Here is a 23,174-nt window from a genome sequence, read left to right as displayed (position 1 = left end):
GGACCCGGCCTTGCATAATCTCCATAATGCGAACCACATTTCCAGGGCGGCAGATGTGGATGGCCGCAGAGTGTCTGGTCTCCCTCAGGCTGCTTGGGTGCAGCATCAAGCTCTCCTCCTTCCTTTCTAGGAACTGTCAAGTGGATTTCCCATGGAGCTTCCTTCGGTTATGGGCGAATGGATCCAGTATGGCGAGGACGAGACGGAGTGAATGCGAGCGAAGGGAGGGTGTGCTTGGCGGGAGAAGCGAGATGATGTCCTCCACCCTGTCGGTGGGCCCTGAACCATGTCTCTGAGCTACGTTAGCCAGACGTCATAGCCAACCACAGTAATCCCTGTTTACCAGAGACCCAGCAGGATAGGCTGTGGAAACACTGGAGTTCCTCTCCTCTCCTGTCACATTTCAGCTGTAAGGCCCAGTTGATCCCCTTCATTATCTTCTTTGTGATGTACTGGGCAGGTGATGAATTGGGCGAAAACACTCCGCCGGTGATTTATCGTCAGCAGTACGTGCACAACCGTACGGTGCATCATGGACGTGGAAAGTTGAATTTGTTCTACTTGCGGTTTTTGGCCGACTCGTTGGATTTCCTAGAAATCTGGACCCGTCTATCACTGAGGTGATCCTCCATCAAATCTGCAACGGTCACAATCCAGCCAACGCTCATTGCGATCTGTCCAAAAGTGCCCTCAACCTTGACTGCACTGTCACCAAATACAGTTACACCATTGTTTTTGTCCGAGAAGTCTTACAGGATGAGGTTACTGGAATGGCTACCATTTCTGTTGTTGTCCTGCTCATAAGTGCTGATGTTCATCTCTTTTTATCTCTTTTTTTTCCAGGGCCGTATCAAATCTCTAAGAGCAGTGGCCTCCGAAGTATTTTGGTTATTGCGTACTATCAAATATTCAATCTAGCTCAAGTGTCTTATTTGCACTCTTCCAGCCAAAATTCCAGTGCAAACAAATGAGGGTCAGTAAGGAATTAAGGGATAGGAAGGTTTTTAAACCAAAAGTATGAACCTAATATATATTTCATGTTTTATCTGCTCAGCTTCATTTAATTTGTTAATATTAGGCCTGTCACAATGCCAATTTTTTGCAAATGATATGTTGTCCCAGAAATTATAAACAATACTGCTGGCACTTTAAGAACATTAAATGGCACTAATGTAATGATAACATGATATTACAACAAAGGAATTGCACCATTTTAAAGACAATAAACATTCCATTCCTGTTCATTGATCTAATTTTGAAACCTGAAAAAAGTTCCCATCTTTTATGTGGTCCGCGTTGGACCAGCATAAATAGTAGATAGTATGTAAACCCTTTCAGACAGCTTCCTCTTACAGCGTCCACAGTTAATCCTGTTGGATGTGGTTGGTCCTTCTTGGTGGTATGCTGACATTACCCTGGATACCGTGGCTCTTGATGCATCACATAGACTTGCTGTCTTGGTCACAGATGCTCCAGCAAGACGTGCACCAACAATTTATCCTCTTTTATACTCTGGTATGTTACTCATAATGTTGTGAGTATTGTAATATTTTGAGCAAAACTGTGTTGAGTGTTCTCACTCTGCTAATTGAACATTCACACTCTGCTCTTAAGATTGGACACCAGGCTGCTCCAATTTAGCCATGAAACCTCCCACACTAAAATGACAGGTGTTTCAGTTTTATTGTCCAACTCCTGTATAACAAAAAAGTCAATTAAGTTTAGCAGACAAAACATGAAATATATTGGTTTTATACTATTTCCAATTAAGAAATCGTCAAAGTAAATTAGTAATTACCATACGGTCCAAGCATTATTGATTTGCAGTGGATGCATTTAGAGTGCATGCAAATAGTGCAAATAGTATCCCATGTTTCTTATGTAGCCACCATTTATAGCACATTCATTTGCATTTCTATAGTACCTGCTGACTTTCCAACAATGTCAAGCATCCTGATCTCTCTCTCTCTCTCTCTCTAACTTTTTTCCTGGCTCTCTCTCTCTCTTCCCCCCCCTCTCTCTCCCTCTATAAGCGGCGTAAGTGCTCCACTTAGCCATGAGTCATAGGTGCAAACAGATTGTACCATCACACTTAAAGCTCTGCCAGCGGTTGAACGATGGGCTGTAAGCGCAGTTCCGATGACATGTTACCTTATTTCATGCCATCGTGTCATCAACATATATTTATGCATTAGATTAAATGCATCGCCGGGGCCCATTGACTTGTCATTTAGAGCCTGTGAAATGGCTCGGCTCGAATGACATCATACGACACATCATCGAGTGCCGGAGTTCAGAGCCGCTGAGTGCGCGATAGCACACCAGCGCTAACAGAATACAGATGAATCCGGATGGTGTGGACACTGATCACTGGATGAAGATGATGCTTGCAGCTGTCGGAGACTATTGGAGACACATTTGGAATATTGGATTCTGCTGTTTTGGACTAATCTTATCTTCAGATTAAATGAGCTCATGATCTTAAAACGAGATGACATGAAGGAATGTTTGAGTCAGAGCCAGAGTTAAGGTTGAAGGTACATTAAAGCATGTAGTCTTTTGACTGGTAGCTTCTCAAAAGGGGGTATCAAATTCGATCAGTTTCAGTGAATAGGGGGCCATAGTGTGTCTTTTGATTGAATTGAAAGTTATTTGATTGATAATTAAGAAGTAAATATAAAATTTTTTGCTATTTTGAGTCATTGTTCAGTGTTTTTAGGCCTACAGGATTTATACAGTGGTATACACTAATGGTGCTAGCTAATGTTTCTTGGGAACATTCGGCTTTATATTAAAGAGTTGCTTGCAACGTACACAATCTCTCACTGTACTTGCATTAATTTTAGTGTTTTCGGGTCCTGTTCTTTCCTAAAATTAAGATTCTGATTGGGTGTGCTGCAGAGTTTGCCTGTCTCCCTGTTAATGTCTATATTTTATTGTTAGGAAGAGTGATTTTAGGACACAATCTTTTGACTGGTAGCTTCTCAAAAGAGGTATCAAATTCAATTCGATTCAATTAATTCCAGTTTTAGTGGGATAGGAGGCATAGTGTGTCTTTTAAAGTTATTTTTTTAATGAAAGAAGAAGTAAATATAACAACTTTAGCAATTTTGAGTCAATGTTTAGTTCTCTTTAAGCCTACAGGCCTATTCACACAGTGCTCTTATGGTGCTAGCTAATGTTTCTTGGCATTTATATTAAGAAGTTGCTTGCAAAAAATAACAACATGTTTTATAAGATCATATATTGTTGTCTGTAATCTCTCTGAATATTTCTCAGAGAAATAATTAAAATACTTGCTGGGTCATATGTTTAGTTCCCCTGATTTACTTACAAGAAAATATCATTTTTGCACCCTCAAACCTGTTTTTGTCATGATTTATAACAAACTAGGCATGGGTTAAAGTCTTATAACAGATGGAAAACATCACCTGAACATCATCAATGATGTGAATGTTCCTCAACTTCCAATGATCTCTGCTGTTTACCAACATCTAAAAGACCCTGTCTTTGCCTGTGCCGCCTATTGGAGACATGCCGTTTCTGCACTGTGCCTCTATGGGATCCAGCGGCTCCCAGTGGTGTTTAAATAATGACATTGCGTTTGGTTTGTATTTGGTTTGTAAGCGCTGCATCGTTGCTAGGTTACCTGTATGTGGCGGAGTAATACACGGAGAGCTTTGGTTACAGTGCATTACCGGCTGATAATGGCACTCAAAAAACGCCTCTCAGCCAATCACATTGCAGGGTTGGAACTAACTGAGGCATAATGTGCATTATTTATTTTTATATCTACACTTCCTAAAGCCCCCTAGTAGTTCCAGTATTAGTAGTACAGTATATTAAAATATATGTTTATACCCAAGTATAAAAATTCAAGTATACTAGAAGTGTAAGTCCTGACTTACAAAAGACAGGAACACGAAGCATATTTGTACTCTAATGTAATTTTTATATAGATCACATATATTGAACATCAATTCTAAGTACATTCCTAATATACCCAGTGTATAATATACTGTATAGTGATACAGTTGTAATACTCTACTCATTAAATGTATTATAATTTTACTGTAAGCATATTATTTAAAATATGGGGTTACATACAAGAAGTAGTTCTCTATGTTTAAATGTTACTTAAACATATTTAATAATCAAAGTTATTTTTAGTACAGTTAAGTACACTTACTTGTACTATTTTTATACTGTAATTAAAGTATAATTAGTACAAAAAAAAGTTGTTCCGTTAATTTTAGCACTTTTTAAATATAATAATGTGTATATAATATAATGTGGCTACAAGAACACTTTAGAGCACTATAGCATAATTATGCTTAATATACTTTAATCTACTGCTTTTTTCACTAGGGCTCTTGCACAAAAAAGTAAATAGTCATAGTTACTCGTTACTTCTCCAAAAAACTAACTAGTTAGAGTTACTAACTGAGCTACTCTACTATAAAAGTAACTAGTTACCAGTAAAAGTAACTATTGTGTTACTTTTGTGTTACTCGCCCCCGTAACACCCCCTCCCCCACCCCCCGGCCCCCACCTTCTCAGAGTGTGTTTTATAAGCCAGATGAATAGAGTGCACGACAGCAAAGACGAGTACCTGCATAGAGGTTTTTCATTCGGGGAGATAATGTGAACTCGACCTGCACATTTTAACCTTTGACCTCAGTGAGTTTTAAATAGTGTCGGTATTTCTATCTGGAAAAGGCTGTTTAGCCACTGGAGTCCTCCTCACTCTCCATCTCTAACTATGAGCTGTGAACACCCACCCACCTATTTTCTCTGATTGGCTGAAGACGTAATCTTACTATACCTTAGCCAATCATTGCTTAGGAGGTTATCTAATCCTCCCCTCCCTTGTGACTCACACACACAACGCAAACACACACGCACACTTATGCCTTTGTCTGTATGCGCAAAGTAAAAAAAAAAAGTTAATTGAGCGGCTAAAGTAAGGTGCAGTAACGGGGTGTAATGGGGAAATGGTAACGGTGTTATAGTTACAGTCAGAGTAATTAGTTAGATTACTCGTTACTGAAAAAAGTAACATCGTTAGTAACACTGTTAATTCCAACGCCGTTATTCCCATCACTGTGCACGACAAAGGTGCTCTTCATACTCATGCGAGGCCTGGGGTCTATTTCATATATGCCAGTTATTGTCCCTGGCGGCGTCGTATCTGCACAGCTTTCTCCTGACACTATTTGAAATATCTGTTTTCGTTCCCTTTCTGCTCTTGAATTCTTTCTTTCTTTTTTTTACGGCCGTGTTCTACCTTTTTCTTCGCTTCAACTGTCGAGAGCGCTCCCTGGTTTCTTTTCCCTCTCCAACGCCGGGGAGCTTTCATGTTGTCGGGCCCGAGAGCGTTTGTTGTTCTTGGCAGGTGACGTGAAGGAAAGCCTCATGTGAACCTCTGCTCTGGTATGAGGGCCAGTGTGAAAATCAGAAGAGGTTTGTGACACGCCACACTTTCCAAAAAGAGAGAGAGAGAGAGAGAGAGAGAGAGAGAGAGTCCTGATACTTGGCCAGGCCGATTTAGTTCCAGAAAAAGTGACAGTCTGGTAAAGTGCATGCTGAGCTGTCGCTGCCGCTTTACTTTTAAGACCTAACATCCATGTCTGGGAAAGATGGAGGTGAGAACATAGAGGAGAAGTGTGTCTGAAATGAGTGATGGACGATATAAAGTAGGGGTTGTGCAATCAACTCTAGTGAAAAAAAAAGTAGATTAAAGTGTACTAGGCATTATTATTATTACTACAGGGTTTGGGGAGGTTTCATGGCTAAATTGGAGCAGCCTGGTGGCAAATCTTTAATCATTAATTGCACATTATTGCACCAGTAAGAGCAGAGTGTGAAGGTTCAACTATCAGGGTAAGAGCACAGTTCTGCTCACAATATTGCAATGCACACAACATTATGGTATTATGTGACATACCAGAGTTCAAAAGAGGACAAATTGTTGGTGCACGTCTTGCTGGAGCATCTGTGACCAAGACAGCAAGTCTTTGTGATGCATCAAGAGCCACGGTACCCAGGGTAATGTCAGCATACCACCAAGAAGCACCAACCACATCCAACAGGATTAACTGTGGACGCTGTAAGAGGAAGCTGTCTGAAAGGGATGTTCGGGTGCTAACCCGGATTGTATCCAAAAAACATAAAACCACGGCTGATCAAATCACGGCAGAATTCAATGTGCACCTCAACTCTCCTGTTTCCACCAGAACTGTCCGTCACCACAACAAACTATTGTGCTCTAAAACCAGGACAGTACTGATATAATTTAAAGCCATTCTCAAGCTTGAGAGTGGGAAATTAATCTTTTTTTCTAAAAATAGAAAAAAAAATTCTATTTACATCCCAGTGCAGTAAAGCTAAATCCACAAGAAACCCATTGAGAAAAAACACCTAAAAAAGTGAGAAAAAAATCTCCTTCCCCAACCAATATTATTTCCCTTTAGTGCTTCAAACATATTTATATGATGTTTCAAACCAAATAATATCAGTAAATAAAGACTCAAAAGTGTCCACAGAAAAAGTGTGAAACTACCTGCTTTACTCAAACTAAAGCTAGGTATGGTGTGCGCACTACTTTATATAGTTTTTATTTTACTAAGTAGTTATTTTGCACTAAACATTTTTATTTATTTAGACTAAAAAAAGTTTACATTTTTGTATATATATGTTTGCTTTGTGTTTCCTGATCCTCAAAATACTGAAAGGTATAGGCTGCTCTGAGTGTCAGGTGGTTTTTAGTATCTACATGTATCCTAGAGGTGTAATTATTGATTATCAAGAAAAATAAATCCGCCTGATGCTGTTTCTCCATGTATTTTATCAAAGTAATAATTAATAAGCCATGTAATGAACTCAAATCATCAATATTCTTATGATTTCTTTATACTCATAAACACTCTAGTCTAACCATTTTTGAAAAGATATCTTAGGTGTGAATATATTTAAAGTCTATACATTAAAAAATAAGTAAATATTTTGATTAAATCATGATCAGTTCCAGGAAAATATAACAATTCTGCTTTCTTTTACATTTTAAATGATTCTATTTTTGAGCAGCCGTATGTCTTCTGGAGTAAAACAGATCAGGGCATGTGTCTGTCTGATATAATTACTGTGTTATAAGACCTGAAAGAGAAAAACACACCAATACAGCCTAGAGTTTAAAGGGTTAATATCTGATGAACATTGTTGATGTTCTTGTTAAGAAAAACTAAAAAAAAAAAAAAAGCCAAACAGCTAACGCTGGATCAGCACGGATGAGAATGCGGAAGTTGTTGTGCAAATAGTGCATTTTAATACTGGTGTTCACTTTTGTATCAGCATACCTCCCACAGCCACAGCCTCCAGTGCGGAAAGCAATAGAGAGAGAAAGAGAAATAGAGAGAGAGAAAGAGAGAAAAAGAGAGAAAGAGAGAGAGTTGGCACTCAGGCTTTGTGTTGCTTTGCCTGCTCTTGTTGCTGACAGTGTCAGGTCTCCCCAGACTTTTGTCTTCCAAAGCCTACACTCGTTCAATTAAACGCGCCACTTGAGAAGATGGCTCGGGTCCTGCCAAGAGCCGGGAACAGTGTGTAATATGTGCAGGAACTGCCAGAGCCGCGCTCTGTTTTGTCGCGTTAATCAAGGCTGGAGCGGTTTCACAGGGCATTTAGCAGATTTTATAGCACAATTCTGCTCTCATCTTTGACAAGAGGTGGATATTTTTTATGCTCAGATGTGTCACGGTAATTGTTTAGGAGAAAACGCGCGCTGGCTGAGCCAGGCGTCTGGAAGAACTCGACTTCTGGGCCGTGTTGTCTCTTTTTCGCTCTTTTTTTCGCGCTTTATCTTTGTTAAAGAGGACTTCAAGTTCCTAATGATTTAGCAGTGCACACAGTTCTTCTCTACTCCTGGTTTCTCAGGCCCAGATAATGCCTAAAGAGGGCTTGATACCATGTTTCTACCATGTTTGGCCCTGAAGTTTTCCGAAAGACGTTTCACCGAAATAGCAGGTGCAAAAAGTGTCGCTGCTGACCATGGTCTTCACCAAAAGACCAAAAGAAAAGAGCGCCACTTACTGTACACACCCAGAATTTGTGAAAGGGGTTGTTTTCTTTATCCAATAGATCTGAAAGCATCACAGATGTAAGCTAGAATGGTAATCCTTATCTTTATCTATATATTTATCTTCACTTGGCAGTTATACTTTACATTGCCTCCAAGCCTCATAATGAGCTGACCAATAGAAATGCTCCAAAACGTCTATGAATAAAATCTTTTTAAACTGGTGGAAAGTTTGAATGTTTGACATGGCAACCAGGTGTTTTCAAAGTGACCAAAGTAATGTAAAGATTGACTAAAAGACTAAAAAATTGTTCAAGAGTTCTTTTTATCTTCTGGTTGACCATGGTCTGGACCAAAATACTTAAAGTAGAGAGCGCCACCCACTGTACCAGACCAAAGAGAAACAAACAGCATGACCAACTGTACTCTCTCGGACTCCGGCTGCTGATGGCAAAGCAGCATGAGTCCCTATTCGAAACAGTGATCTTCAGATTTTGGGATGGCAACCAGGTGTTTTCAAAGTGACCAAAGTAATGTAAAGTTTGACTAAAAGACTAAAAAGTTGTTCAAAAGCTCTTTTTATCTTCTGGTTTCCCAGGCGCATATAATGCCTAAAGGGGGCTTGATACCATGTTTCTACCATGTTTGGCCTTGAACTTTTTCGAAAGATGTTTCACCGAAATAGCAGGTGCAAAAAGTGTCACTGCTGACCATGGTCTGGACCAAAAGACTTAAAGTAGAGAGCGCCACCTACTGTACCAAAGCAGAGAGAAACAAACAGGACGACCAACCGTACTCTCTCAGACTCCGACTGCTGATGGCAAAGCACCATGTGTATCAATATTTAAGCTTAAAAGTTGCGACTCGGTTCTGATACATCAGCTCACAGACGCAGCCTTGTGCTGATCCATAATAAGCGCCATCTACTGTACCCACCCAGAGAGAGCAAGGCCAATTGTGCTCTCTCAGGGGTCTGACAGCTGATGGGAAGTTGCATGATTGGGATTTGAACCAGCGATCTCCAGATCATAATCACAGAACCTTAGTCCTTTGGATCACTCGGAGCCCGCCAGCTTGCTAGATGACAGAAACCACCTGGAATACCCAAGCAACCACATTGCAACATTGTTGCAGCATACAATGCCTGAAAGTAGAAACACTGAAAAACCACTCAAGTTTTCAGTTTATTCTAACGTCACTTGTTCTACTAAATGCATGAACATGTCCCGCCCAGTTTAACAGCTTCGCAGATGATTTTCTCAGATGCCTACAGGCTTCTGCTCAGCAGCGTTTGAAGCGCTAACCTGTTTCAAGGGTTAGAAAAAAGAAAAGAGAAGGGAACAAAAAGAAACAGCAAACAAGTTTCCTGCAATAAATCTTTTGACACATTTAAACACACACACACACACATCCTTATTATTTGTGTGTGTGGCTGTAGACCTGTATGTGTGTGTGTGCAGGTATAAATGTGTGCGTGTGTGTGCTCATGTCTTGTGAATGTGTGTAAGTGTGTGTTTTCCTCTCATTTTTGTTTTATGGGACTTTCGCCGGTGTGCTGTTTTAGCTATTTTCTCTCCTCCACTAGTGCACCCGGCCCAGAACGGACACAAACAGGCGTGTAAAACTCCCGCCCTTGTCATTCATCTTTAAGTGCTAATTTGAATGATATGTTTGGCCTCTTATTAAATGTTACGGCTTCCCTGCCCATTAGAGCAGGCACCTTCTAACTCTGCTGACGGCAGCGCGAAAAACTTGGCCTCACGTGAACCTGCAGTGCTTGCAATAGCGGCCCGCCGATGCCCAAATGCTCCGGTAATTTGGCTGCGTCGTTTTTGTTAATCAGCGGAGAAGGGCTTGTGTTTCGCTTGTGGAAGCCGGCCAACGTAAATGCAAATAATGAGGTCTTTGTATGTATTTTTTTTCTACCAGTAAGCAACACCATATCAACCACCAGGAATACCATAGCAAACACCTAGATGCAACACTAGTAACAGTAACAGCTGCCTCGCAACTGCTAACCAATATCATCATGACACCAAACACAAAACACTTTGCATCAAGTTGACAATGTTATAAGACCTATCTGTAACACCACAGCAACCACATAGCAATTACTTGGCATATCATGGCATCTGCATAGACCTAGCTACCTGTAATCAACATCAGAGCATCCACCTAATGGACAATAGCAGTCACCTGAGGTACAATAACAAACTCTATCTAGAATACCTTAGCAACCACATAGCAATTACTTGGCATATCATGGCATCTGCATAGTCCTAGCTACCTGTAAGCAACACCAGAACACCCACCTAGAGAACAATAGCAGCCACTTGAGGTACAACAACAAATGCTTTGCATCAAGTTGACAATGTTGTCGAAGCAACTTGGAATACCACAGCAACCACATAGCAATTACATGGCATATCATGGCATCTGCATAGTCCTAGCTACCTGTAAGCAACACCAGAACACCCACCTAGAGAACAATAGCAGCCACTTGAGGTACAACAACAAATGCTTTGCATCAAATTGACAATGTTGTCGAAGCAACTTGGAATACCACAGCAACCACATAGCCATTACTTGGCATATCATGGCATCTGCATTGTGCTAGCAAGCTTTAGGCAACACCAGAACATCCACCTATGGAACAATACTTTGCATCAAGTTGACAATGTTGTAGAAGCTATCTAGAGCACCACAGCAACCACCTAGCAATTGCATGGCATATAATGGCTTCTGCATAGTCATAGCTATCTGTAAGCAACATCAGAACCACCTATGGAACAATAGCAGCCACTTGAGGTACAACAACAAACACTTTGCATCAAGTTGACAATGTTATAGAAGCTATCTAGAATACCACAGCAACCACCCAGCAATCACCTGGCATTTCATGGCATCTGCATAGTCTTAGCTACCTGTACGCAACAACAGAGCATCCACCTAAGGAAGCAGAGCAGCCACCTGGGGTACAATAGCAAACATTTTGCATTAAGTTGTCAATGTTGTAGAAGCAACTTGGAATACCACAGTAACCACATAGTAAATAAATGGCATACCACCATGGTTCTACATAGTATTAGCTACCTTTAAGAAACACCAGATCATCCACCTAGGGAACAATAGCAGCCACCTGGGGTACAAAAACAGACACTTTGCATCAAGTTGTCAACATTGTAGAAGCTATCTAGAGCACCACAGCAACCACCTAGCAATTGCATGGCATATAATGGCTTCTGCATAGTCATAGCTATCTGTAAGCAACACCAGAACAAGCACCTTGGGAACAACAGCAGTCATTTGGGGTACCATAGAAACCCCCTTGCAGCACCATAGCAGCTAACCTTACAAATCCTTACAAATTTCATAGCACCATGCTGGAAACATTGTTGAAGCCATCTGGAAAACCACAGCAACCATCTAGCAACCACTTAGGATACCATGGTAAGCCTTATCAACACCATAGCAGCTGCTTTGCAATGTCTTGCCAATTTCGTAACATCAAGTGGGCAACATTGTTGAAGCCATCTACGAAACCACAGCAACCACCTAGCAATCACTGCATAGCAATGCCCTAGCTACCAGAAGGCAACACCATAGCAGCTATCTCCCAACTATCTCACAATTCACCAACACCAAGCATCAAGTTACTGGTGCATTACTAAGCGACATAACTGGAATACCACAACAACCACCTAGCAAGCACTGCATAGCAGTGCCCTAGCTACCAGTACACAACCCCATAGCAGCTATTTCCCAACTAATGCACCAACTTCAACATCAAGCATCAAGTTACTGGAGCATTACTAAGCAACATAACTGTAATACCACAACAACCACCTAGCAAGAACTGCATAGCAGTGCCCTAGCTACCAGTACACAACCCCGTAGCAGCTATTTCCCAACTAATTCACCAACTTCAACAACAAGCATCAAGTTACTGGAGCATTACTAAGCAACATAATTGGAATACCACAACAACCACCTAGCAAGCACTGCATTGCAGTGCCCTAGCTACCAGTACACAACCCCGTAGCAGCTATTTCCCAACTAATTCACAATTCACCAACTTCAACATCAAGCATCAAGTTACTGGAGCATTACTAAGCAACATAATTGGAATACCACAACAACCACCTAGTAATCTTATAGTATACCATTGCGACATTTGCTCCTGTGCTCTTTTGGTTGTTTTTTTCTCCTCTGAAACAACCAAACAGGCGTGTAAAACTCCCGCCCTCGTCATTCATCTTTAAGTGCTAATTTGAATGATTTGTTTGGCCTCTTATTAAATGTTACGGCTTCCCTGCCCATTAGAGCAGGCACCTTCTAACTCTGCTGACGGCAGCGCGAAAAACTTGGCCTCAAGTGAACCTGCAGTGTTTGCAATAGCGGCCCGCCGGTGCCCAAACGCTCCGGTAATTTGGCTGCGTAGTTTTTGTTAATCAGCAGAGAAGGGCTTGTGTTTCCCCTGGGGAAGCCGGCCAGCGCAAATGCAAATAATGAGGCCTTTGTATGTTTTTTTTTTCCTCCCTCTCTCTCTCGTTCATTCTTTTATTACGAGCCGATGTGCTCTTGCAGAAGTGTGTGTAAGTGTGTGTGTGTTGTATGTGGGTCCGCCTGCTGGATGGATAGGCTAAGGGATAGAAAGTTGGTGCTGGGAAATGCATGCATGTGTATGAGCTCAGTGGGTGGCTGCCGCTGCTCAGGGTCTTAGCATGCGGAAGGAGGAGCCACTCAGACATTAATACTACTTGATGGTCTGGATATGACTTGCTATTTAATCCCAGCTTTTGTTTCCATCAGTATTTCTGCTTTCAGCACCAAACTCTAGTAGTCTTCCTGCATCTGGCTTGGTACCAGTAGTGTCATTTCTTAACTGAAGGGGGCAACTTTAAAAAAAAATAAGAAATTGTTTACTGTAAATTTATTCAATGTGGTTGTACTACTCATCTTGCAACCACTTAGCAGAATCATAGCAGTTTCTCTGCTCTTAAGAACTTAGTAGCACCTTATACACCCCCTGGGATGCCATAGTAGCCCCTTAGAAGCACCTATGCAGCTACCTACCAACCATGTACCAGCATCATAACAGACAGGTAGCAACATTACAGGAATCACTGGGAATACCAGGAAAAAGTGGTACCTAGTTGACCTGGTTTAAACAACCAGTAAGACCACTATAATTATTATTACCTAACTGTTTAACCACCATTACCATCATGACCAAGCTAGCAGACCAGCAAGACTAGCAAAGCTAAGCTGGCGAACCAGCATGACCATAATGCAAAACCAAGTTGGTTACCCAACATGTCCAGCAATACCACAGCGGTTGACCAGGACAGCCCCCCATGACAAATGCTGCTCTTCCAGCCAAGGCCACCACCATCACCAATATGACCAAGCTGGTCAACCACCAGCATGACCAACAAGACTGGTGCTGTATGCCGGAGAACCACCAGTAGCATCATTACCAAACTGGTTAACCAGTATGGCTTAACTAGTATGGCTTAAAGGACCAATCTTGGTGAATAGCAAGACTATTATTATCTAGCTGCTCTACCATTGTTACCATCATGGTCAAGATGTTCAACCATCAAGAAGACCAATATGGTTGAACATGACTTTAAAGACCAAGCTGTCTATATCCACAATCTATAGCAGGACCAGTTTGGTTGACCAGCAAGAGCATAGTTGCCTGACTGTTCAACCACTATTAGCACCATGACCAAGCTGGTCAACCAACATTTCCACTATGACCAAGTTGGTTGCCTAGCATGACCAAGTTTTAACATCATGGCCAAGCTGATCAACCACCAAAACCAGCAAGACTTTTTTGGTTGACCAGCATAAATGAGCTTGACCAACATCAAACTTAACATGCCAGTTTATATAATCATACCTGTGGCAAAAGGACTAAATTAAACACCTTAATTAAATCATTATAATGAATAATAATTAATCAACCATAATTTCCAAGCTGGTTTAACACTTAGCATCATGTCAGAGCTGGTCAACTAGCATGACTTTAAGAACCAAACTGGTCAACCATTAATAGCATCATGACCATGTTTTAACATCATGGCCAAGCTGATCATTCACCAAAACCAGCAAGATTTTTTGGTTGACCAGCATGAACGAGCTTGACCAAGATCAAATTTAACATTAACACTAAGATGATCAAGAGCTGAGTTAGCAGCTGATATAATCATACCTAGACCAAGATGGTCAACCACCAAGACCAAGTGAGTTGACCAGCATGACCATCATGTCCAAGCTGGTCAACCAGCATTTCCATTATGACCAAGTTGGTTATCCAGCATGACCAGGTTTTAACATCATGGCCAAGCTGATTAACCACCAAAACCAGCAAGACTGTTTTGGTTGACCAGCTTAAATGAGCTTGACCAACATCAAACTTAACATACCAGCTTATATAATCATACCTGTGGCAAAACGACTAAATTAAACACCTGAATTAAATAATTAAGAGGCGCCTACCAGTTCTTTTATCTACATACTGTAGATCTGGGCTAAAGTTTGAATTGTGTAAATGAGATTTTTCTAGTTTTTAGGATTCCACCTCTAAAAATACCGGCTTCCCTTGAATTACCCACGCTTGCACGCACTGGTGTCGAGCTATGTGGCCTGGATGTTTTCTCTCCCGATGCGCGTCTTGTTTTTGGCCCATGCTCTGCAGATTGTGTTACGGGTTTGTGGGATCCCGGGCTGTAACCGCAAGCCAGCTATTTGTTTGTGTCTGAGTGTCCGCAGTGGGAGGCGGAAAGAGAGGTGCCTGGCCCCCCGTACCACTGCCGTCCACGCCACCCCAACATTCCAGCTCTTTGTTCCAATCCCAGATCTTCCCGAGTGGTCTCGACAAATATCAGTTACAATACTGCAGAAGTGCATGGGGTGTAATAGAACACCCCCTCCTCCCCACCGAGCATCTTGCATGGTTTGACCCGTGTAAGGTTCCCTGTTGGGAATGTATCAGTACCTACTGATGTATGCGAAGAATTTAAATGTGCTTTATTACAGGAATCTCTACTATTACTATTAAGAGACCACTTCAGTTTCTGAATCAGTTTCTCTTATTTTGCTATTTATAGTTATATATTTGAGTAAATTGAATTACATTTCTCCCAAAATAAAAAAATATATATATTGTCATTTAGAGCTTAAAGATTTATTTACACAAAAATGTAGAAGATGCAGAGCTTTCAGACCTCAAATAGTGCAAAGAAAACAGAAGTTCATATTCATAAAATTTTAAGAGTTCAGAAATCAATATTTGGTGGAATAACCCTGGTGGTTTTTAATCACAGTTTTAAACATGCATCTTGGCATGTTCATCATGTCCTCCTCCACCAGTCTTACACACTGCTTTTGGATAACTTTATGCTGCTTTACTCCTGGTGCAAAAATTCAAGCAGTTCAGCGTGGTTTGATGATCAGCTTGTGATCATTCATCTTCCTCTTGATTATGTTCCAGAGGTTTTAAATTTGGTAAAATCAAAGAAACTCATCATTTTTAAGGGTCTCTTATTTTTTTCCAGAGCTGTAACAGACAATTATTAATAATAAAAAAACACTTTTTACTACAAAATTCCCAATATATTTTTCAATGCTTCTCTTAATGTATTTGTGATATTAATATTATTCATTATATGCAAAATAAGTGAGGGATATTTGTGTATTTGTGTGACCAGTTAGCTGACCAGTGGCACTAAAAAAAATTGCTAGTTTTAATTAATTGTTTTGTGGAATGGCATTAAATGCAGATTACATACATTTACTCTCATTGACTCTGATCGCTGTTTAGATTTGATATTGATATCAATTTCAATATTCAATATATAGATTTGGAAATCGAACCTACAAAACTTAAATGCAGAGATTACGCAAAGAAAGACAGACCGTTTTTGGTAAAGTATCAGATGCTAAGGCTAATGCTACAGAAAAGTGTAAAGAGGTATTAAACTTTAGAGGGGTAGGCTCTGAGTGGTCCAGCGGTCCAGGGAGTCTGACTTCACATGTATTGGAGGAGGCGTGTGCTAGTCTTCACCCTCTTGGTGTTGGGGCATCACTAGTGATAGGGATAGTCCTAATGAGTGGGCTGGGTGAAATGCTGTGTAACTTGGGGAGAAGATGGATTAAAATTGAAAAATAAAAAAAATATATAAAAAACTATGTAAACTGATAACAAGCAAAAAGGGATGCACAATTTTTATTTCATTTCATTCATGCAAGTAGTGCATAAACAACATTAATTGGAATTTAAAACCAAATATAGTGCAGCAATCTGAAAGGGGCAGATAAAATATGTTGTGAATAAATCTATGGATCTAAATATGTAATTTGCAAAGTTTGTTTCACAGTGTAGATTCAGTATATTTGATATTTTCCTCTCAGAGGGCTGGGGGTTGGTAAAAGGTCTTAAAGGAAACACTAGACAGCTTTAAAAAGGAAACATTCACCAACAAAACACTGAAATCAGTTACATGCTCTTCAGTAAAGGAATATATGCTTTAATTAATAGAGAACAAGCCAAGAGTTATAAAGGATAAATGTCACCGTGTACTGAACTAACTTTCAGCTAAGCACTTTTGGCTTTAATCATGAAACATGCTACCAAAGGTGCCCGAGTTCAGAGTACAACATTCCCTCGTTTCAGTCTTAATTAGCATTACTGTAGTACAACCCAAAGTGCCACAGAGCCTGGAATCTGCCTGCAGTGTTGAGCATGGGGCTCGGGTCAATTCCCTCCCCTTCCTCCGATGCATGCTGTTTTGTATCCGTGAGCATAACTGATTGCAGATAGGCTTCAGGAGGCCGATGCTGAAATACATATGCAACGCAGCAGTAATGACTCATTGTATTCGGCGAATGATGGCTAGCAAAAGGGGGTCTAAACAGGAAAAGGTGGAATCTGTTGCTAATCAGCCAGGCAATTGCCTTGCATAGGTTCGAATTATGATGGTTTACTACACAGCTGACCTAAGATTAGGGAATTACAGGCTTGTCTAATTCGTGCCTGTAATGGGATTGTGGGATCATATATTTTAAAAGTCTTTAAGGCCCTGTGAGGCAGAACATAATCTCTAGGTCCAGACGATTAATGAAATATTGGTTTTACTGCTGTAAAAAAATAGGATTACACCTCTTATTGGGGGTATTTGGGTTTTTTTGAGTGTAACGTAATGCCCTTTAGTTTTAACAATGCACCCAATATTATTTTGCGAACATTAGCAGGTTCTGGATTTCAGACAGTGTAACTTCTGTGCATGTACTTGCTTTTGTTTTAGGGATGTCAAGCATGGAGTGGTGTACACATACCAGGTACAAACGCTGTCCAGATGGGGCGAGAGTGAGCCATCCCCTCCACTTAGTCACCGTCTCGGCGTGCCGTACTGCGGAGATGGAATCATTCAAAGGTAAGGTTTTGCAAGAATGGGCAGGAGTAACCAGAAATGGACTCCAGACAAGTCAAGTCAGATATATTTCTACAGCACATTTAAAGAACATAAAATGTAAAAAAATGATTCACTATCTACCATTTATGTATCTACAAGATTGCACTGCTAAATTTAAATTATTATATAACTGTGTATTTGCAATTTCTGTATGGCTGACATCAGTTATCCTCACTTTATGCACATCAACTGGTGTTCACTGTGTACGGTGTTCCACTGCACTACCTCCATTCTCCATTACACACACTCTAAATACTGTCCTTTTATACTTTATATTTAATTTTATTGTATTTTTATATGCATCATTGTGTCATATCCTTTTGTAACTTTGTGAACTATACATACCTGCTGCTGGAAGAATTTTCCACTTGGGGATCAATAAAGTATCCATCTATCTATCTATCTATCTATCTATCTATCTATCTATCTATCTATCTATCTATCTATCTATCTATCTATCTATCTATCTATCTATCTAAAAAAAGTTATTCCTCCTAATACTCATAATCTGTAATATAGGGGAAAATATAGACAAGAAAATAAAAAGACAAGAACAATAAAAAGAACAATAAATACAACAGAATTCCTAGCAGGATTCAATCGCCAGAACAAATATATAAGTCTTTAAGTTATTCTTAAAAGTTTCTAGCATAGGGGAGAACTTTATGAAGAATAGCAGGCTATTCTTTTTAGGTCCAGAGAAAGAAAGTTCTATCACCCTTAAACTTCAGTCATTTGGCTAAAAGCAGCTGGTTTGAGGAATGCAACAACCAAGAGGAAGAGTGAGGGTGAAGAAGATTTGATATTTTACTTGGTGCCATACCTTGTAAGGCCTTATAACCTTACAATAAAACCCTAAGTGCACTAAGAGAACCTGTTGAATGAGCAAAATAGTGATGATGCTGTTCTACTTCCAGGTCCCAAGGAGAGCAGTGTGATGATATGAACTCCATGAATGGAGATGGGTGTTCCAGTCAGTGCAAGAAAGAGCCTTTCTTCAACTGCGTTGGTGAGTCCTTTATTGTAATAAAAGTGTTCGTATAGTATATCTCTATTTAAATGGTCGTGGATGTCCTTTTAAATCAGTAAATTAAGCTGTTTTAAGTTGCACCCTTTACTGACACACATGTGGAAAAGCATGAAAAGCATATGTGATGAACACATGAACCTACTGAAAGCAATACAACATGGAAGTGGTTGATGATGAATGAATGTGTAATGGCAAGACAAGTAATATGGTTTACTGACAAAAGTAGCAGTACAGGGAGTAGTCGAAAGGTGTAAAGTCAGTACCAGTAAACATACCATAAACAGGAAACAGTCCAAAGGTCATGCACAAGCAGGATAGAGGTAGAAAAAAAACGAGGTTCCTACACTAGTAGACAATATCACAAGGTAGGCAAAATTGAGTTCAGAAAACTAAACATCAAAGACAATGTGATAAATGCATTGTACATGGAAAACCAGCAAAACTAAGCAAGGTCTGTGTGGCCTTCGGGTGTGTTTATATGGGTGTGAACAGGTGAATTCAATAATCTGGTGATTGACTTTCTAGAGGTGCCATGTGCAGTGCCATGTGATTGTGTGAGGGAGTTACGCCAGTGTTTGGTGCGTTCTGGGTATCGTAGTACAGATGCTGGAGATCGCAGAATGAATGAATGAATGAATTATCTTGAAGAAAGCCTTCCTAGACAGTAGAAAGAGTTACAGCTACAGTAGATGTTCTTAGATAATACCCTTGATGTCTTACCCTAGAAGCAAAAATAAGTCTATTGTTGATCAAGTACTTATCAAGTACATATATCATTTTGGAGCATTCCAAATGAAAAAAGCAATTAAATTGTCACAATTATTATCAACCTGACATGGAAGTAGATGATGATGAGTGAATGTGTCATGGTGAGACAGGGCTCAGACAGGCGCAGATACAAGTAAAATGGTTTACTGACAAAAATAGCAGTACAGGGATTAGTCGAAACATTCAGAGTCAATGCCAGTATACAGCAGCAACAGAGAGCAAACATATTATAAACAGGAAACAGTCTAAAGTTCAGGCAGTATCAGATGTAATTCAGAATCGAAACAAAGGCAATGGAATAAATGCGTTGTACATGGGAAAATCAGCAATGTTCAGCAAGCTCTGTGTGGGGTGAGGATGTGTTTTGTATAGGTGTGAACAGGTGAATTCAATATTCTGGTGATTTACTTTTTACAGGTGCATGTGCAGTGACATGCTAAAGTCACTCCTTCACACGGTCACTACACACAGCACCACTAGAAAGTAAATCACCAGAATATTGAATTCACCTGTTCACACCTATACAAAAACACATTAATGAATTAATTAATTAATTAATGAATTCTTTAAAATCTAATGGAAAGACTTTCTGGACAGTAGAAACAGTTACCGCTACAGTAGATGTTTAATACCTTAGATTTATTACCCTAGTTCAACAGATTACAGATTACAGTAAATCAACAGTTGATTCAGTACTTCTATACACATATTTTTTTATTGTCGTGGTCATGCAAAAACCTTGACAAAAAGGCCCTTTTAAATTAAATAATTGGTCTATTCATTGAGAACTTTAAACACGCTGTAAAGAATTGTCAGGTTTACTATTAATCACATTAAAAAAACCCATAGGTGATACACGTTTTTTTTTACTTTTCACTCTTTTTTCCCAGAGACTCATGTTACGCTTTTTATTCCAGTTCCGAAAAGTGCTTGTTGTTTTTGCCCTTTGCAACAATATTGTAATAAAACTTCACAAACAGGCTATAAAAAAATAATCCACTTTCCCTAAGAGCTCGTCAGAAGGCCTGTTGTTTGTCGCCAAGCAGCGCGACATCCCTGCAAAGTCTGGAAGACATTTCTTTCTTTCAAAAGAACAGGCCAACAAATTCAGAACGGATGCCTTGGCACCTCGTCCAGCTCTCTGCTTTATGCATAAACGAGGCCTTTCCACTCAAGCCTCACCTTTTGTTTTGGCCTGAGGAAACTTGTGTCACGTCAAGGCCGCGGTGCCCACATGTGGAAAAAGCCCTCGCAAACATGATATTAACAGGTTTCCGAGGAACGCGGCACACGAGCGGAGTCGGGTTACGTGGGAATCGCAGGCGGCGGGTGTTTTTCAAGGTGTTTGCCTTGAGGATAGTTCTTCCAGTCGTCTCGCAATAAACGCGAACACCAGTCAATCTGTTACGTAACTGAAGCGCAGACGTGACCCGAAGTCTCCGGCCGTATGTCGCCTTTACGACAGGCTTACGTAGAGCCTCGCAGGCAGTGCTGTTGTTCATCTGTCAAGACCGTCAAGACCGTGCAGACTGTCGGGAGGCCAGCAGGCAGATTTTTATTCCACTGTCCGCCTACTGCTGCTTTTAGAGGAAGAATCACATCTGTGTGGCGGCTTGAAATATTTGTCGTTTTTGAATGGAAATTGGACGCAGAAATGGATAAATCATCTGCATGTTGACCTGTGCCTTTCCGACCGTCGGTCTGAACGGCCTGAGCAGGTCCAGGAGTTTTTCAGACTTGTCAGCATCTCTTAACTCTTAGAATCCGTCATCTACACTGCCTGGCCAAAATAAAAGAAAAAAGCCTCCACTTGGATTTAACTGCTGCAGTTGGTCTGCAGGTCTAGGTTCAGCAACAGAATGTCAGCTGACTACCTGAATAAATATGTATAGCCACATTTATAAGGCCTTATGAATGCATTATAATATGTTATAAATGTGTTTATTAAGTCTTATAGACAATAGGCATTCCTAGAAAGTGTTACCTGATATTATAACCCAGATGTGAACAATAATATAAACACAGCTTATATTGCATTACTAAAACACATGCTCATAATGCCTTAAAAAGGCAGGACAATGTGTAAAGAGTATGTTAATATACTCTAATAGACAATAGCCATTCAGAGAAAGTGTTGCTGAATACTCCATATATTTTCTGGGTAACACTTTCTATGAATGTCATCTTTATTAGACTCTGTTATAATAAAGACCTGTTATAATACATTATAATTGACTATAACTAATTTTATATTCAAGACAAGTATAATTCATGAGTGGTTGAAAATATATTTATAGGATTATTGAGGGTGTGTTTATAAGTTGGAAGCTGTTTTAGTCATGATACAGTCTGCAAGCAGGGACTGAGTTTATTGGTATTGACCTATAACATGTTATAAATACTACAGCTATTAATGCATTATAATCACAGTTCATGATGCATAATAAACATGGCTATAATGAATTATAGAGTTTTATAAATATGTATAGCCATGTTTTTAATGCCTTATGAATGCATTATAATGTGTTATGAATATGTTTTTAGAGTCTTATAGAGATGACATTCATAGAAAGTGTTACCATTTTCTGTATATTTTATTAAAGGTATTGTAGGTATATAATAAGGTATATTACAGTAAATATATAAACTGTAGCTGAAATGGACCAGGCTTTCAGAGCGCGAGCAGAAGCCCCTGATTCTGACACCTAGCAGGGGTAGAGAGAACGGGCGCCTTGACCGGTGTGTGTGTGTGTGTTTTCAGCATAACTGGTATGACTGTGAGTGTGTGTGTGTGTGTGTGTATGCCCCCTTCAGCAGCCCCTTGTTTCAACATCAGCAGAGCTAAGCTGAGGGGAGCACTGGAATTTGCGTAGAGGCCAACTTGGCACAGCCCGTCTCCGTCCCCCTTACTGGAACCCCTGAGTCTGAGAGAGAGAGAGAGAGAGAGAGAGAGAGAGAGGTAGGAAAGACAGAATGATGCTGTTAAAGAAGAGATAAGTAAAATAGGAGAAAACAAAGCAGATTTTCTTAGGGTTAACCCAAAGAAAGACGGAGAAATCTGGAACATAAAAGAAAGTCAAAGACAGAACAAAGTGAGAGAGGGACAGACAGACAGAAATATGTAAAAAAAGTGATAGAGAAAGAGAGAGAGAAAGTGGGAAAAGAAAGAGCAACCCAAAAAAACTGACAGAAAGAGTCAAAGAAAGAAAGAGTTAGAGACAGAAAGAGACAGGGAGAGAGTGTGGGTGTGTGTGTGTTAGAGAGTAAGAGAGAGAGACAGAGAGAGAGAGAGAGAGACAGAGAAAATGAGAGAGAGAGAGAGGTAGAAAAGACAGAATGATGCTGTTAAAGAAGAGATAAGTAAACGAGGAGAAAACAAAGCAGATTTTCTTAGGGTTAACCCAAAAAAAGATGGAGATATCTGGAACATAAAAGAAAGTCAAAGACAGAACAAAGTGAGAGAGGGACAGACAGACAGGAATATGTAAAAGTGATAGAGAAAGAAAGAGAGAAGAGAAAGTGAAAAGAAGAAAACAAAAAAAGAAGTTAGGAAACGCAAGCCAAAAGAAACTGAGTCAAGGAAAGAAAGAGAGAGAGAGACAGAATGAGAGAGAGAGAGGGGGGAAGGTAGGAAAGACAGACTGATGCTGTTAAAGAAGAGATAAGAAAAAGAGGAGAAAACAAAGCAGATTTTCTTAGGATTAACCCAAAGAAAGATGGAGAAATCTGGAACATAATAGAAAGTCAAAGACAGAATAAAGTAAGAGAGTGAAAGAAAGATAAAAATATGTAAAAAGGGATAGAGCAAGAGAGAGAGAGTGTG

At 40.0% G+C, this 23,174-nt stretch overlaps 1 protein-coding gene across 1 annotated transcript in view; it reads left to right on the top strand.

Annotated features, from left to right (window-relative positions):
• LOC103040342 (pappalysin-1) overlaps nt 1-23,174 on the top strand; it is a 236,254-nt gene that overhangs the window by 88,521 nt on the left and 124,559 nt on the right. Inside the window, exons 9-10 of the mRNA XM_049465816.1 lie at nt 17,386-17,514; nt 18,471-18,562. Of these exons, the coding sequence (XP_049321773.1) occupies nt 17,386-17,514; nt 18,471-18,562 (221 nt within the window). The remainder of the gene's footprint in view (nt 1-17,385; nt 17,515-18,470; nt 18,563-23,174) is intronic.

Source organism: Astyanax mexicanus, chromosome 1 (assembly GCF_023375975.1).
Source record: "Astyanax mexicanus isolate ESR-SI-001 chromosome 1, AstMex3_surface, whole genome shotgun sequence".
Taxonomy (NCBI): Eukaryota; Metazoa; Chordata; class Actinopteri; order Characiformes; family Acestrorhamphidae; genus Astyanax; species Astyanax mexicanus.
This window is presented reverse-complemented; position numbering and strand designations above follow the sequence as displayed.